The sequence below is a fragment of the Musa acuminata genome, chromosome BXJ1-9, assembly GCF_036884655.1.
Source record: "Musa acuminata AAA Group cultivar baxijiao chromosome BXJ1-9, Cavendish_Baxijiao_AAA, whole genome shotgun sequence".
NCBI lineage: Eukaryota > Viridiplantae > Streptophyta > Magnoliopsida > Zingiberales > Musaceae > Musa > Musa acuminata.
The window spans coordinates 4,562,798-4,580,076 of record NC_088335.1 but is presented as its reverse complement, the minus strand read 5'-3'; the positions used below and the strand labels follow the sequence as shown (position 1 = coordinate 4,580,076).

Sequence of the window (17,279 nt, the reverse complement as noted above, 5' to 3'; positions counted from 1 at the left end):
GGCCCGCACGCTTTCTTGACGTTGATTGGAGTGGCCGAGGCGTCTCGCACTCTTCTTTCCAGCTTTATTCATTTTAGGTCTTCGGTGCATTGCGTCTCGAAGTACTACCATTGTTATTTTTCTTCAGGGATTTTTATTTTCGTTATTCACAAAATACAGAATCAATAAAGATAGTTCCTCTTTTTGAAAAGAGATGAAGCCAAAGCAGATGACCAGCAAATAGGAGAGAGGTTGACCATTCTTGAGTTGTTGAGGCTGTTGCTTGGTCTAAACCACAGTTGAAAATTTAGTGTAGTTAGTTGACCTAAGGACAATATTAGCCATCTCTCTCTCTCTCTCTCTCTCTCTCTCTCTCTCTCTCTTCCAAAGAAAACTAAGCTCATTTTATCTATCAAATCACCAATGTAAATGGATATACTATTATGATATTTTGACCTCAAATTCTCTTACTTCACAACTTTGTTGTATTTTTTCTATTTTGTGCACACATCGAACTACTTCAAGAAGAAAAAAAACTAGTACAATAAGAAACCAACTAGCCTGGCTGTAACCTTACTAGTAGGAATATGATTTAAAAAAAGAACGTTGATAGATTTTTAAAATATTATTATAAACAATCAGGATAGATAAAAATATCCTTTTTATCTTTTTTTTTTACTTAAATGCTGATAGGGTGCTATTTGATGACATGCCCTCTGAGAGCATACCATGGCCACGATAACACCGATGTGGAACTTACAAGCCGATGTGGCAGACCATATCAATAGTTAAAATAACACGATCGTTCCCCTAGCATGTAGGGTTGTACAAGTGATGCTGTTAGATACGAGGCTACCCAAGAGATTCCGAATGGTGCCATTGAGTACAGACCTATCCCGGAATGATCGGGATGACGCTGCTCGAGAATAATCCGCACACGTTGACTGGTACAACATCGTCGAGTATAGAGCTAGTTCGAAACGATGGGACGACGTCGCTTGGGGACGATTTGTACACGTCGATCATCGCCCACGCACAGAGGCATGGGCCGACTGCTTAAGGGGTCGACAATCATTAACATATAGAGTACGATCGATCCCCGTGTGAAGGTATAAAAGCTCATTACTTAGTCAACACAGGGGATTAAACTCTCATTCCACAAAAAAACTAACTTAATCTTTAGAGGGGTCCGATCAAAAAATCCTCCTCTCGATCTCGACCTGAGTGCAAGGGCTGACGGCCGGCGACAAAGAAGTAAGTAGCAAGACCCATAGCTCAACCTGGCCTAACATGCACCTTTGCTGTCCAAGTCTTCATGTTGATGATTTTACACATCCAAAATCGAATCGAATCACTCATCGTACACAAAGAACACTTGTCCTTTCTTTTTAATGTTGAATCCCATATTGGTGGATAGATAGTCTCATTTCAGAGACACGAACCATCGTGACCTTTTTTTTTTTTTTTTTAATGAAAAGCATGTAAGAAAAAGGTGATGAATTTAGATATAAAAATTCGGTAAGAGTATGAGTTTCTTTAGCCGATAGTTTTCCAAATCATCATCATCGTCATCATCATCACATATATATATATATATATATATATATATATCCGAGAGAGAAGCCGTCGTATCAGGAGTTCCAAGGCCGAGTTGCTGGAAACCCAAAGGGAGGTTGTGGAGGAGGAGGGGGAGGAAGGGAGTACGGTCAGATGAAGAGGAGGAGGCTCGCCCGAGAAGAAAGGGATTTAGGCCGGAAGAGGCCGCAGGTGGGTGCGGCGGAGGAGGGGAGCGGTTTTTTCTCCTGCCTTCCGGACGACCTCGTCGTTGCCATCCTCTGCAGGCTGAGCGCCTCCACCGCAAGGCCCTCCGATCTCCTTGGAGTCCTCATAGCGTAACCCCGAAGACTTTGCTTGGGGTTTTCTTTTGATTTCTTGAGATGAAACTGATTCTTCTTCTGGGATTCGATGATAGGTGTAAGAGACTGAATAGGTTAGGGCTGGATCCTCTGGTTCTGTCGAATGCATCCGTAGAATCCCTCGCCATTAGAGCCACGAATTGGTCCGCATCCGCTCACAGATTCTTGAAGCGCTGCGCCGATGCCGGAAACCTCGAGGCTTGCTACATCCTCGGAATGGTAGGACTCTCTTCCTTGTTTTGGTCGCAGAGGAGCGAGGCTTGAATCTTAAAGGACTGATGTTTGGGTTTGTAGATTCGGTTCTACTGCTTAGGGAATCGGCGGAGTGGCTTGTCGCTGATGGCGCGGGCGGCGATCTGTAACCATATGGAGGCGCTCTACTCGTTGGCGGTGATACATTTCAACGGCAGCGGCAGGTCCAATAGCGACAAGGACCTCAGCGCCGGCGTCGCTTTCTGCGCTCGCGCCGCCTCCCTCGGCCACGAGGACGCCATCCGTGTTCTGGGCCACTGCCTCCAGGACGGCTACGGCGTGCGCCGGAACGCGGCCAAGGCCCGCCGCTTTCTCCTCCTGGCGAACGCCCGCGAGCTGGCCGTCGTCCTGAGCACCTCTTCCTCTTCCTTGCCTCACTGCCGGCGACTATGCTCGCTTTTGAGAAACTTCTGGTGCAGCACGCCGGCCGGCGCGCGGCACCCTGCGAACCAGTTCATGGTGGAGTGGTTCGCGGCGAGGGGCGGCGTTGTGGTGGAGAGCGAGGGGCTCAGCCTGTGTTCCTACGGCGGCTGCGGTCGGCCAGAGACGCGGCGCCACGAGTTCCGACGGTGCTCTGCTTGCCGTGTGGCCAGCTACTGCTCGAGGGCGTGCCAGGCGTTGCACTGGAAGTTGGCGCACAAGGCCGAGTGTGTACCAATGGAGCGATGGCTTGATTTAGCTGCCGCCGCCGCCGACGGAGCTCCGGCTGACGGCGGCGATCTGTAGTTGGTCCTGAGTCAACGGTAAGAAAACGTGAGCTCGGCTCTTTGTTACCGTGCTTTGGGGTCTTATTTTGCCTTTCATATAAAAGGGTTCCCTTATCAAGGCATTGTTTAGGAAGCCGCTTATTTTCTTATATATAATTATACATTGTCATATATTACAAATATTTATGGATTATTTTTATAAAATAATTATTTTAAATTATTTTCATTAATACAGCTCATCAGCTATTTTATTAGTGAGTAGAATAAGTCTTAATCGGGTCAACTGAATCGAAAAGATTGCTCATTTACCAATTAGCATGTTCTTCAATGCAAATTTGTCCAAATAATTTATAGGAAATAATTAGAGTAGATTAGACTAATTAAGTAGTATAAAAAACCACTAAATTGTTAATTGCTCAGTTATGATAATAAGGACACGATCTTAACTGATGCCCTTTCTCGCGCTTACTACTTTTAAGAAATTGTTTATCTCATATAGCCTTTTTTTTTAGCTATGTATCTTTGCCATGTTTTGAACTCACATATTTGCCTTTATGAAACTTAATATAGCACAAATACAAAGAACACAAAATACCTTAAATAACCTTGACATCATGATAACCAATGAAGTTTTCAACTAAGAGTCAAAACGATAGGCGAATGAGATTGTCTACAAGGACATGAATGATAATATTAGAATCATACTATAAAACCTAAATTCAATATTAGGATATCTCAATTAATTTTGACTTGGATGAATATAAATCCACTAAAAGAAACTCGGTTTGTGTTCAATCCTTGAACCCAATCCACATTTCTTTGATTAAGACCGACATGCAATGAAGTCCCTTTGTTTATAAAACCTGCATTTAACATTCCAAGTTCCAAATTGCATACGCTACCTCTATTTTCCACATCAATGGTCGCACCTGTTCTGGAATGACCCCCTCAAATTACTTCAGTTTCTTGTGATAAAAGACACCTCTCTCTCTCTCTCTCTCTCTCTCTAACACATCCTTTCACGCACCAGATCAAGCAACTATACCCCCATCCAATTATGCAGAAGTTAGTGACGGACATTTATTAGTAGAGAACCTCGTTCACGATTTTGAAAAGGAGATGCAATTGCCCTCAATTGGTCCCAAATGCTTATGAATCCCCAACTTAAAATACCAATTTTCCGTTTTAGGTCTTATCCAAAGAGTCAGTGAGATGAAAATTTGCTCAGATTTTGGTGCATCTGCCTCTCGCTGCTGATGCATGGTTAAAAGTCCCCACGAAGATAAATATTTCCTCCACATGTAATGATATTTGTGACCAAATATATTGTGTTTCTAATTGCTACTTCAGTAAACTACACAATATCTTACATAAGCATCAGATCAAAATTATGGATCATACATACCTTGGCAAACAAATTCTGGTATACTGTTGCTCTCTTAAGCATGGTTTCTTAGTATCAGGTAACGAATAGTTGGCCTGCTCACTCTCTTCAGAAAACCATTCAAAATGTCGACGAAATGACGAGCAAAGAAGTTGTTTCACGTACCACAATTTAACTGTCAAGAGGCATAAGAATGATCCCAATATGACATGAAAAACAAAAATAGAGTTGAGAGATTTACTGGTTCAAAAATCTACATGTATGCAGGGAAATTTTCGTGCACTAATGTTGACATGGGAAGTACACTATCATATGATAAAATGAGGGTAACAATGCACAGGGTATGTATTACATACGTGATATGTAGGTGCCAGCAAACCAATGCAGTCTAAACGTACTACAAATGAAGGGCTGATCGGTACCTGGCTCAACTAGACCAAGCCAAAAGAGTAAGAGATTTGGGTGATCAGGACAGACTTGTTAGTTATGATCATGCAGAACTTGAACAAGCATAATGTTCTATGTGTTTAATTGTGTAACAAATTGCCATGGATTTTGGCCTAAAATTTCATTGTCCAGGAAGGAACAATTTAAGGATCCAGAATCTGATTTTAGGTTTTGATCATATAAGGAAAGAGAACTGCATTGTATGTCATATTATTGATTGACATTAGAAATGTAAATTACTTATCTTCTACATATCATCTCTTTCTCCAAATCAAATTTACTGACATTTAGCTACCAGATGTATCAATCTGCATCTTGTAAACAGAAAGGAGCCCTTAAAGCTGACGTCTGATTATTTTGAATACAAGTGATTGCGAGACCCTAGACATGCACATCGACAGGTGTACACAGTCTAATAGAGAACTTAAAGTATTTCATGGAACCACCTAAGTTTCACAACAAACTTGGGAATGTCTATTGCCCATGAACTAAGTAGATGATCTAGGCTATTATAACATAAAAATCAGATTTAGTTTATTCTTCAGATAAGTACTCGTTAAGGTAAGAGGACAAAAGGTTGTTTTGCTCTCTATCATGGGAACAATTAAGAAACTCAACTCTGGATGATGAGAATCGAGAAAGCTGCAAGTGAACCAGTAGAACCGAACACTAATTTCTTGATAAAATATGATGGCAGAATGATAAGCCAATTTAATGTGGGAGACATCTGCTACTTACTGCTGCATGTGCATTTTGTTAATCAGACGGCTAAACGGATAAGCTCCCAAATTGTCTGTTCCACTCCTCACAAGTCCTCATTTCGTTCAAGGAAACAGAAGGTCTTACCACCAGTGATGCATTCTCAAAATCCTACAAAAGAGTAATAATTAAGTTAGTTTGTTCACAATGTGCACACTCCTGACCGAAAAAGAAATTGTCTATAACCAACCAACAAGAAGAGTTGTTTAAACACTATAAAATCAGAACTTTATTTTCACCTGAAAATTAACTGGCAGCAGATACTCTTTTCTAAGTTTTGTAATCTCAATTCCCTGTCCCCATAGATGCATCTTTTACATGTCTGATCCGCAATAAACTAAAAAGTTGAAGCAATAACAGTCTTTTTTTTTCCCAAAAACAAAAAAGAATACTAATATGGCAATGATTTACAGGTAAACATCACAAAGAATAATTGATTTTTCTAATTACCTTCAGTTAACTTGCAGATTGCAATTATGTCTTCTTCTGAAAGCTTCAACAGCCCATCTTTCTCCAAAAGATTACAGACCGATCCAGGCTCTTGCTTTCTTCAAACCAATTTTGCAGAGGCTTGGAATGTTTTAGAATGTTTCAAGAACATAATCAAGAAAATCATAGCAATAGAAAAGCCAATTGATGATGGAAGAGGTATATATAACCATTCAGTTTTTCACCCTAGCCGATCTACAGCATTCAATGTATAAGAAAATTGCTCGAGATGATATGTACGTACATATACCAATGCACGATGACAAATTTAATAATTAAGAACCTATTTGAGGTAAATTTTGACAAAGAAGCCAAAGAATGCAGTGAGAAATATTGCATCAGCATGTCAGTGAGAAATAATTAGTTTCAGTCTGTCAGTGAGAAATTTACTGAAAGAAACTGTTTAGGTAATTAGTAAATAATGGTTCTAGCAATTTTTTGCTGTTCCTGCATATTAATATAGCTGTAAATGTAGTTCCTATCTAAGAACATAATATGGTGGAAAATTGTACTGTTTACCCAGAGTACTCATTCTGAAAGACTATCCACAATAAACACATTTATCAGGTACTTGAGCTTTTTCTTGCGTGCACGGTGAAAGGGAAGTAATCTACATTACTGTACAAATTCACCAACATAGTGCCAAAGAACAAAAGCATATGATGTTCACATTTGCAGCCACAGAAATGAGCATTTCTCAGCTTAAGTCATGGCTCAAGTCCTGATAGAGTATTGGCACACATCAAAAAGCACACAATCCTAAACCCCAAAACCCTCTTGCCCCCTTGATGCGTGCTGCATTATTCTATCAAGACTTAATCAGGATGTGAAACAGCGCTCTCATATGTGGACTTTATTTCACAATATTATAGATCTCCTTATCCACAATATTTGAAAAAGATGTAATCTCTTAGATAGTATTGCATAAAATAAAAGAACACGAAACACTCTTGTACATACCCACTTGCTTGTCAAAGAACTTGCTGGTATGTAAAAAAATGTTGCCTTCGCCTCTCCAGCAATGGCTTTTCCAATCACTGTTTTACCTGTCCCCTACAATCATATAATCACAGTTAGAATTTGAAGTTGCAGTGGCATATTTATTTAAATAACAAGTACTTACAGGGGGACCAAATAGCAGTAGACCTATTTCTGGAGAACGACAACCATAATATGTCAGGATGTAAAAGAGGCCATATACCATCTCAGTGACACATTTCTTAGTATCATGCAAGCCACTGAATTAGTAGAATAGTGAGAAGATATTTTTTAGAGGCAATTTTTGGGCACCAAAAATGCTAATAATTACGACAAAAACACAGTTATTGTTTCTGATTACCCATGTCGTCCCACTGAACATTAGAGTTTTTATCCATTATCTCATTACCAACAAGTTCAATTAGTCGAGGTTCCAGATTCCTTAACTTCTCAGGCAGCTCACTGTCAGGACCTCACAACATTTCTAAACTGGAAACACAACCTCAAATCCAGTAAGTTTGAAATCAGAAAATTTTAAGAACTTTGACTAAACTACATCCTGGAAATAGAACATGCAGAATACCTTGCATGCATGGAGTCAGGATTAAAATCAAAATCTGCACTGATATCACATGGGAGTAGAAAACCAGATACAATAGTTGGGTGTTGATAATCCAGACCCAGTAACATTTTAAACTATCAGCCAGTCAAATAAACTACAACATCCCCTTTCTCAACAAAAATACAACGAACTTCTCTTCTTGCTTGTTCGAATGCCTAGCTGAATCCAAAAGATGCTACATCTTGAGAAACTGAAGGGAAAATATACCTATTATCTTGGCACAACAAAGTAAAATAATCATAACATTGTTAATGTCTTATATGATTAAACTAAAATATTAAGCAAGCTTCATATGTAACATTCCAATATAATGCACTTCGGTGCCACTGTTTATTAATGCCAATTGTGTAAAGGAATAAGATTTAGCTATATGGACATCATGGCATAAAAAGCTTAAGATGAAACAGAGACCTAAGCACAATCCTTCATGCTCTGGTGCTCTTTGTATTATAAAATAATATTAGAGCCTTTAGTTCCAAGTCTATGTTCACTTACCAATATTCCATTTTTTGCATTCAAGCATCAGATTTGTTCAAAATTTCCTCATATTTCTTTCAATGAAAATACAAGCTGTTTACATTGTTTCATGTTCAGAAAACCAATATTATCAACGGTCATTCGAGTTCATCACTCTATATACTGATTGCCTATGGGTGGATTAGAGAGATATTACCAGTTAAAGTAAGAAAGCTGTGTGAGGCTTCGTTTTTAGTTATGTTTCGCAATCTGATCATCTGCTGTGATAATTACATGCCAAAACTTAGTATGCGATTGCTCTTTCCTAAGTTGCTTATTAGTGTTTGCCATCTATGCTGGATACTTGCTGAAGAAAACTGCAATCTAGAAGAACAGCAAATTTTCACAGTGCCGAAGTAGCTTACAAATTTTTGGCAAACAACACGTGGTTCCATGTTTCTTTTAGGTTGAGTTTTCATCCATCCAGGTAGCAAAAATGTACGCCAACCCAGAAGCAGTACCTGAAACACAAGATCATTAAAAGCTTGATTTATGTGGCCAAACTACAAATGTATATGAAAACCAACTGCTTTAACCATCAAATGTAATACATAAGTATTATTTTCAATCCCATTCGTAGAATATGGTAGTAGCAATCCTTTTATTAGCATGGAGCCCTGTAATGTATTAAGTCCTTCTGTCCTTCACATTATCCATACATCTATTGATTCACGCTCCTTTAACATGGATTTTCCCCAGTATTATCCCCAAAATTGTGAGAAAATTTTGTTTCCTGATTTTCCAATCAATACTATTCGTGCTGCCATCATCATCATCATCATCATAATAATTTCATAATCATTTACTCCAAGACACAATCATGTTCATGTATATCATCTATAATTCCAGACATATAGATCATCATGGCAATGCATTTAAGAGATTGTTCTAGCAAGTTACTGTGTGTTTTTAGGTGTAAATCATAATATACCTTTTCCATGATTAAAACATTCTAGTTTAAGTGCCTTCCGAGGACTCTCACAGTCTCACTAGACCGTCTATATCTTCTGATGTGATAATCTCAAACCTCATCATCATCACACAAAAACAGAGTCCTAATGTCTTCAAGTCGCTCACGCTCCCTCTATCCCAGCAACAACCGCCAAAATAAAATAAGGCAAATCTCTGTATCTGTGAGTAAGAGAGCGCACACTCCAACTTCTTGAGGAAGAAACAGTCAATTTTTCTCTCTAAAGAACAATTGTTCTTTTCTCCTAAACTGACTTCATCAAGATAGTGGAAGTCGCCGATCGGAGGTCCATATTCGAATACAGACAAAGTCGATTCAAATAACGACCAACAAATTCATAGCACCCGAGAAGCAGCATGATCAGCCACCAAATTCCGGGATAACGAGAGACAGAGATAGAGAGACGCACCGATCCGAGTCGAAGGCGAGGGCGCGGGAGGCGGCCTCAGTCCGAATGGAGGCGACGAGATCCGCGTCGGTGTGGGTTCTCGTACGGGAGTCGAGGAAGCCGATGAGGCGGAGGGCAAGGGTTCGGGAGGCGGCGTTGTGGTCCCGCTGGAGAGCGAGATCGGCGGCGAAGAGGAGTGAGCGGAGTCGATTCAGGTTCTCGTCGACCTCCCTCCTCCAGTTCTTCAACGAGATCCTCCCTTCTTCCCCCTCTCCTTCGTTCCTCTCGTCATCCGCCATCTCATTCTCTCCTCCCCTCCCCTCCCCCACCCCCTCCTCTTTTTATAGAGCTCGACTCGATGGCGCGGGGTTTTGCTTGTGACATCAAAATGACGGAAATACCCCAACGAGGCAACGGAAATTTTAATGTCATTTTAATGACAATAAAATGAATATTTTTTAATAAAAATTATAAATAAAAATTTAAATATCTCAAACTTAATTAATTATATAATTTTTTTATATATCTGAATGACGATAAAAGATCCATATAACTTATTCCAAATTATTGACATTTACGATCTTATTGTTATATGCTCCATAATTAATAACTTGAGGATTATCCGACAACATCATAACCTTACATAATGTTCATTTCATTTTACATAATATTTTTTTATCGATACTTTTTATGTCAATAAAAAATCTAGAGGGAGGGATGAAAAATAAAAATAAAAAAATAATGGAATAATTCAGTTAATTTATCTCAATAAAGAATCTAGATGGAAGGAGGGATGAAGAATGAATGCAAATCACAACTACATAGGCAGCTGGAATTGTAGTTGACTTGTGCATTCTTGGACAGATAATTGTTTCTCTATGTAAATGTTGTAAATGGTTCAGAATCTTTCATTAAAATATATATATATATATATATATATATATATATATATATATATATATATGTCTTAAGCTCTTTACCTCACTTGCCCAACATTAAATTAATACTAGTCTCGAACATACCAAATAATAGTTGTTTATTAGAAGAAACAAATAGGTTTGGAAGCAGTGGCAGCAATTGAGATCAGTACAAACCTGTGCAGTACACTTGTACTGTACACATCCATGCCCTAAGTATGTCGATGATGATGAGCAGTCGATGGAGGATGAAAGATGGTTGGTTTGGGATCTGAGTGATTAAGTGATGAAGATCCATTTTATGATGGTCGGCCGGCAATTCACATATCTTGAAGCTACATATTGGTATGCTTTCTTGCTTGAAGGAATGGAAGCACAAGCATGCAATTGGGGTAATTTTTTCTCACATATAACCAGTTGAAAGATCTCTCTCTATCTCTCTCTCTCTCTCTCTCTCTCTCTCTCTCATCATCATCATCTTCATCTCCATTTTTTCTCACATATAACCAGTTGCAAGATCGATCTCTCTCTCTTTCTCTCATCATCTTCATCTCCATTTTTTCTCACATATAACCAGTTGCAAGATCTCTCTCTCTCTCTCTCTCTCTCATCATCATCTCCATTTTTTCTCGCATGTAACCAGTTGCAAGATCTCTCTCTCTCTCTGTCTCTCTCATCATCACATCCATTTTTTCTCACATGTAACCAGTTGCTCATCATCATCTCCATTTTTTCTCACATATAACCAGTTGCAAGATCTCTCTCTCTCTCTCTCTCTCTCTCTCTCTCATCATCATCATCATCTCCATTTTTTCTCGCATGTAACCAGTTGCAAGATCTCTCTCTCTCTCTCTCATCATCACATCCATTTTTTTCTCACATGTAACCAGTAGCTCATCACCATCTCCATTTTTTCTCACAGATAACCAGTTACAAGATCTCTCTCTCTCTCTCTCTCTCATCATCATCTCCTTTTTTTCTCACAGATAACCAGTTGCAAGATCTCTCTCTCTCTCTCTCTCTCTGTTTCTCTCTCTCTTCTCTAAGGTTGGTTGGCTGGTTGTTTCTACAGATGTGAAAATCAATTGGGATCATCATCTCCAATTTTCTGCCATAAAAGCAGTCGCAAGATCTCTTTCTCTCTCTCTCTTCTAAGTTTTCCTTTCTTGATTCGAGTTATCTTCTCAGTACATTGAACCTCCTGATCTGTTCATTCATCGACACATTTGCTTGAACTAATTGAAGCTCCAGTTGAAGGACAAGAGTCTAATTTTGTGCATTGATCATGCAACAGATTGAGGCTTCAATAGTAAGCTTTTCTACAGTTGAAAAGATGAATGCTCAAAGCAACACAAAAGGGGAGAAGAAGCTTTTTTACAGCGTGGTTGTCTGCATGAGCTGAAAACCCTTCTTCACCAAAGCACCCATTACCCATATCTCCATGGAGGACGCATTCATCTCCCCACTGAAGTCCCCCACCTGCAACACGGGGAAGAGGTTCCTTCCTCAATGGAGAAAGAAAGGAGAGCAGAAGACATGGGTAAGTAAAGATGTACCCACCTTAAAGGTTAGGGTGAACACAAAGCCCTCCGAGGTGAGGGAGAAATGGGAGCTCTCCATATCGAAGCACGAGAGAGACGCGAGCGCGGAGTAAAGAGCCGACGGCTCTCCGCCGTCTCCCATGCTGCCCTCCACCTTCACGTAGAACCTCCCCTCGCCCACTTGGTATGCCTTCACCTGCGTTATCCTGCTCCCTGCTGCAGTAGTAGCAGTCTCCTGTGGCTGCATCGCTTCCGCTGCCCCCCTGCTAGAAGCCTGAAGCATTTGCTCTCCATTGGATCCCGATTCGAGTAGGCTTATCTCCTCCTCCAACTTGTTAGCTTGAGATTGCAGATCCTTCACATGTGCAATTGCGTCTGCTATGATGGAAGCTTTGTCCATCTGCACGACAGAGAGATGGATCGTATTGTTGACTGCATCTCAACACAACTGCGCGCGCAGATCGCGGAGCTGCTGCTTACCTTTGTTATGTTGGGAACGAGAGATCGGAGCTCGTAGAGCTGCTCCTTCATCCGAACCCTTCGCGTCCTCTCCGAGATCAAGGTCTTGGACCGGTCCTTCCTTGTCTTTGGGATAACCTCGGGGGAATCACCATCACCACCGCGCTGCTCATCGCAGCGGCCTTCGCTCACCCGAGCATCATCGTCTACCTGCAAGTCATTGTTGCCAGTTCGTTCGTGGCAGGTGTCGAACTCTCCTTCCCTCGATGAGCTAATCAGGTCAGCGTTCGTTCCTTCATGGATGGTATCAAGCACTGCTTCCCTCGATAAGCTCATCAGATCAGAGTCCGTGTCGATCTGCAAGACGTGGTCGGCAGTTCCTTCATGGCTGGTGTCGAGCACACCTTCCCTCAACAAGCTCATCAGGTCAGCGTTCGAGAGATCGCCATCGAAGAGCATGAACTCCTCGAGATCATGGCCGTAGCTCTGGTGGGAGGTTGAGGCCATAAGGTGAGGTTGTGGTGTGAGGAAGAAAGGGTGATCGCCACTCCCCATGTCTAGGGTTGAGCTTGTTTCTGTGCCTCTAGGGCATCCACACAGCCCATTTGGGGAGGCAAGAAGATGACCCCCTGTTAATGTGAAGGGAATCATTGTGCTGGTTTTAGATGGCTCAGTGACGTTAGGTTATTAATTTATGTCCAATGGAATAATGAAATTTTCGTAGTAGTAGTACTTTATTATTATTATTATTTTTTAATTTGTCAAGTATTAAGTTTAAGTTGCATACCATTTTTTGCACCCTTGAGATGGAAAAAGATACTAAAAAATAAATAAAATTTGAATTTTGGAAAAAAATTTAAAGTACCCAACATATAATTAAATTGCATAAAGAAAAGGTCAAAAACAACATTGCCATGAATAATTTATGCTTTGCTATAGTTAATAGAACATAGACTTTTATAGTTAGATTACCTTAGGATCCAGAGATCAAAAGTTGTTGATTGATTACGATGACACTAATACGAGTACATATGGATTCAATTTTTGAAGCTTATATGTATGCTCACAAATAATTTAAATGTATTTTAGATGAACGAGCGGCACCCTTGCATGCTCGTTCGCAAAGGGTCAACCTCTCTATGCCCATTTCTCTTAAATGGTCGTGTATGTTGGTTGTCCTCTATGCAATCTCACTAGGTTCCCTACATTGCATGCCAAGTATTTCTTTGTATTCTTGTCTCACTTTGTTACCATTTATCACAAACTTAGCTGGTTTAATGAAGTCATGCCGCCCCTTGTTTGTTCATCCGCAAAGGGTCATCCTCTTTGTAACCTCGCAATGCCCCTTAAAGACTTGTAAAAAAGAAGATGAATTAGTAGAAGCAGTAAACTTAGGATTCTACGAGTAGACATTTTATTAAACACTTGATATATAATATAAAATACAAAGATGAATTTTACAAACTCTAAATGCTTACACAATAAAGGGTTCAAAGTAGTATGCTACACTTAAAATTCTCCACAAACAAGTGCTCATATGACATGGTTGCGAAACCCAAAGTTAAACCAACCCAAGACACTATCTCAAAGGTTTATCTAGCTATGTACCATTCGGGTAACTCTAAGGTGTTGTATATCTCTATGCATATATAAACCACCCAAAATGGTTGACTTGCGGCTTTGGACAGTTTTGCCTCTACAAAACCTAATCAAATGGGGCTATCAAGTTTACTACAAACCCCTTTCGTGTTGCTTTAAGTCATAAACAAAATTGGAAAACAGGGATATACAAACACCTTCTCCATGAATTGTCTATGGCAGCTTGTTGCCTCCCACCACTCACTATCGATTTTGAGTATGCTTCCACTTCTCCTCCTCTTTCCCCTCCTCTTCTTCCACCGCTTTTCTTCCTTCCTCTTCCTCCCTCCTTTTCTTCCACCACCTCCTCCTCTTCCTCCACCACCTCCTCTTCCTCTCTTCTTGCTTTCTTTTCCTTCTTCCTTCTCTTCCCACATCGCCATCTGATCCTTCCTCTTCTCCTTCTTCTTCTTGTTCTTCCTGTTTGAGTCTTCTGTATGTACCATTGTACCATGCATCGATACTTTGATACCAGTTGATATGTACTTGTCCGGCTAGCGATCCGACCAGGGATTGGTATGCATGGTCGATACGAGATGACAATGCATGATTCTTATATTCTCGTCCTGCTTGCTTTCCTGAATCTCATGACCAACAATCACATGGTGAGAGTAATACAATGATGCGAGTCGTAGCTCTGGTGCATAATATCCTACAGTGATGGACATGCCATGATACTACTTGCTTGAGGTAATGTGACAATGATTACTACCATATTATTGCATCAGTGATACACAATTTATATCTAATGGTTGAGAGTCCATGCATGGATCCTATAAATAAATCATATTGATATACAATCAAATAATGTCAATGACTCCGACCCATACATCACGTCACGTGGACTCCCAATAATCATTTTGATGCTAGGAGTAGATACTTGTTCATATTTTGCATGAGATATATTAGCTTAGAAGTTAGAACTTACGTGCATACATGTATACTTAGATATAGTTTGTGATCATTATTTGATAAATGTTTCAGACATTTGATTCTGTATTTATTATTTTCTAGCCTGAAACAAGGTTGGAGACAACTCTATAACAAGCTTGGACTCGCACCTCTCTAACCTGGACCAGTGTGGGTCTGGTGCCGGTTTAGAACCGTGATTATGATTTTGATTCTTCTCAAAAAATCCAAACAAAATAAATGACTTGTAAGAAGTTAATATTTTGCTGAAATTAGAATGCCAAGATGAATATCTGGGTTTACAAGAAAAGATAGACCAAAAGTATTTGCAACTGCAAACAATTCTCATTTATTTATTCAAACATTTAGGGTTAGCTCTACTTAGGATAAAAACAAAAAAGTACCTGATTATTAAGATACACACTTGAATGCCTTACAATAGCAAACAATTAGGGTGTGGAAAACCAAACAATTAGAGAACCATCAGTTAGATGAAATGAGTCAATTAGGCCTTATGGTCTGAGGAGACTTAGAGGATGAGCTAAGAAAACTTTATTAGGAATGACATAAAAGAAATTTATTAGCTTCTAATGTAAGTAATGATATTAGGTTTATTAACCTCAAAAAAGCTTGCAGGTAGGGGAAGATCCATGTAGTTGGTCCCAAATAGTTTGAATCTTATGGCTGGCTTGTTTCTTATCTTTATTTTTTTTCTTTTTTGGGCTTAGAATCCTTAAGAATCCAACCATTTACTTCTGTTTCATTTTAGTTGCTTCTCTTGGCTTGCACATCAAGTGACTAAAATTTAAAGCTTGACTAACTAGTCTTATATAATGTAAACCTCATAAGTATTCTCATGTCATAAATAATTAAGATTTGCTTGTCTTTCACAAATTCCTTTAGAGATTGCTTTCTAATATAATTCTCCATCTTCCTTACATTATTTTCTTATGCCCCATCTTTCTACCAATTCCTTCTTAATCAATATACAGGCCTTGATCATGTAGTTTATATAGGTGAAAATTTTCATGAAAAATCAAACAAATTCTGATAATTTGAATTTATATATTTGCATTTTGAGTTAATCTTCCTTGAAAAATGCAATATCTATATGATGTTCCTAATGATGTAAATTTCTGGTAAGTAGTGAGACAAATGGAAACACTTAATTTGAATGAATGGGGGCTTGGTGCTGAGCCCATGAAGGAACATGTCGATCACCTTGTAATATGTTAGACAAATATTGCACCCAGGCCATGAAACCTAAATCTTTGCAGATCTACTGAATATAAGTAGGTTAAGTCATTTTCTGAGTTAATAACATGAAACTGACTAGTTTCATGTGATTTGAAAATGCCAAGTATTTGATGATCTGTCTTGCTGAGGATTCAAACATTTGTCCTGAGGACAGGTCAGTCAACTGGCAAATAAAAATAGAAGAGCAGAAATGAAATGTATACTTCTCCTTACAGCTTTATACAAATTGCATAAAGATCTAATTATGTTTACCCAATTTGTGATGCTACATCATCATCCATGGCAACATTCTAGAGCCATAAAATCCTTGTAGACTAGCATGATGGTGGTGAAAAGAAAATGAAAAAGAATCTGCTTAATGCATCAAAGAATCACCACCATAATGGAAAGTTTGGGTCAATATGGCAACCTAGTTTGCTGGAGATACGTAGGAGTTATAACTACTGGCTATTTTTGTTTGAACACTTTCTTATTTGTTGTTTTCTTTATGTTCCACTATTCCATTCTACCATCACTGTGGCATGTTATATGCGGACATGACATGGCAAACAAGGCATAATATGGCACATAGCATTGTCAAGAGTTGGCCTAGCATGAGGCATAAAAAAAGAATCCTTGCTGTGAACAATTGACGTCCTTATAATTAAAAATTATAGTTGGCAAACTTTATCATTCTTATCTTTTCTCTTTTCTTCTCCCCCTCTTCTTACCCATGTCATTTATTCGATATCCATGTTATATTTTATTCACATTTGTCTTTTGCACATTATTTCAAAATATGACAGTTTTGACTTGATGATTGGGTTATTGAGAAAAGATCGAAGGGGTTGGATTCATCAGGGTTTGCCATATTGACTCGTACCGGGCGATATGCATCGGTTTGATAGAGAACGATGTACAGACCGTCATCTACTGGATTGTACCATAACCTGACCCATATTAGGCGATATAGGATCTATACTGGTTGGTAACGGTTGGATTTCGACCATTATCGATCAAGGGGTATTTCAAATGGTCAAATTGATCGTTTGAACCATAAGAAAGGGCTGAGATCCCTCTTTCAACTTATATCACTCTCAATCTCTTCAACTTTCTCTCAAGCTCATTCTTACTCATGTGTCTCTCTCTCGTTCTCATATTTTCACTCTCCT

General features: G+C 39.4%; 2 protein-coding genes and 1 long non-coding RNA gene across 5 annotated transcripts; 1 reads left to right on the top strand and 2 right to left on the bottom strand.

Moving 5' to 3' along the window:
* Window positions 1-1,600: 1,600 nt before the first annotated feature.
* Window positions 1,601-2,979, top strand: LOC103997153 (F-box protein At1g67340). The gene is made up of 3 exons (XM_009418303.3): window positions 1,601-1,871; window positions 1,952-2,114; window positions 2,190-2,979. The coding sequence occupies exons 1-3, from the start codon at window positions 1,690-1,692 to the stop codon at window positions 2,871-2,873; spliced, it is 1,029 nt and encodes a 342-aa protein (XP_009416578.2). The 5' UTR covers window positions 1,601-1,689; the 3' UTR covers window positions 2,874-2,979.
* Window positions 2,980-4,164: 1,185 nt separating this feature from the next.
* LOC108951219 (uncharacterized) lies at window positions 4,165-9,701 on the bottom strand. 3 transcript variants are annotated; one of them, XR_010479155.1, is made up of 6 exons: window positions 9,429-9,701; window positions 6,894-8,510; window positions 5,895-6,014; window positions 5,684-5,781; window positions 5,424-5,555; window positions 4,165-4,413 (listed from the first exon to the last, which is right to left on the bottom strand). It is a non-coding gene; the product is annotated as an uncharacterized LOC108951219 (long non-coding RNA). The 3 variants fall into 3 exon arrangements; XR_010479156.1 differs by having other exon boundaries at window positions 5,895-7,747; window positions 8,415-8,510; XR_010479154.1 differs by having other exon boundaries at window positions 5,895-8,510.
* A 1,874-nt stretch (window positions 9,702-11,575) lies between these two features.
* LOC135592629 (transcription factor BHLH156-like) lies at window positions 11,576-13,057 on the bottom strand. The gene is made up of 3 exons (XM_065082189.1): window positions 12,346-13,057; window positions 11,885-12,265; window positions 11,576-11,803 (listed from the first exon to the last, which is right to left on the bottom strand). Exons 1-3 carry the CDS (start codon window positions 12,973-12,975, stop codon window positions 11,699-11,701), a joined length of 1,116 nt encoding a protein of 371 aa, XP_064938261.1. The 5' UTR covers window positions 12,976-13,057; the 3' UTR covers window positions 11,576-11,698.
* Between the last annotated feature and the right edge of the window lie 4,222 nt (window positions 13,058-17,279).

Bases quoted from the DNA above. Each gene is read 5' to 3' on its own strand.
- LOC103997153 (XM_009418303.3), top strand. From the start codon at position 1,690: ATGAAGAGGAGGAGGCTCGCCCGAGAAGAAAGGGATTTAGGCCGGAAG. The intron at 1,872-1,951 runs GTAACCCCGAAG...ATTCGATGATAG, and splicing joins CTCCTTGGAGTCCTCATAGC to GTGTAAGAGACTGAATAGGT. The intron at 2,115-2,189 runs GTAGGACTCTCT...TTGGGTTTGTAG, and splicing joins CTTGCTACATCCTCGGAATG to ATTCGGTTCTACTGCTTAGG.
- LOC135592629 (XM_065082189.1), bottom strand. From the start codon at position 12,975: ATGATTCCCTTCACATTAACAGGGGGTCATCTTCTTGCCTCCCCAAAT. The intron at 12,266-12,345 runs GTAAGCAGCAGC...TCTGTCGTGCAG, and splicing joins TCGTTCCCAACATAACAAAG to ATGGACAAAGCTTCCATCAT. The intron at 11,804-11,884 runs GTGGGTACATCT...CCCGTGTTGCAG, and splicing joins TGTTCACCCTAACCTTTAAG to GTGGGGGACTTCAGTGGGGA.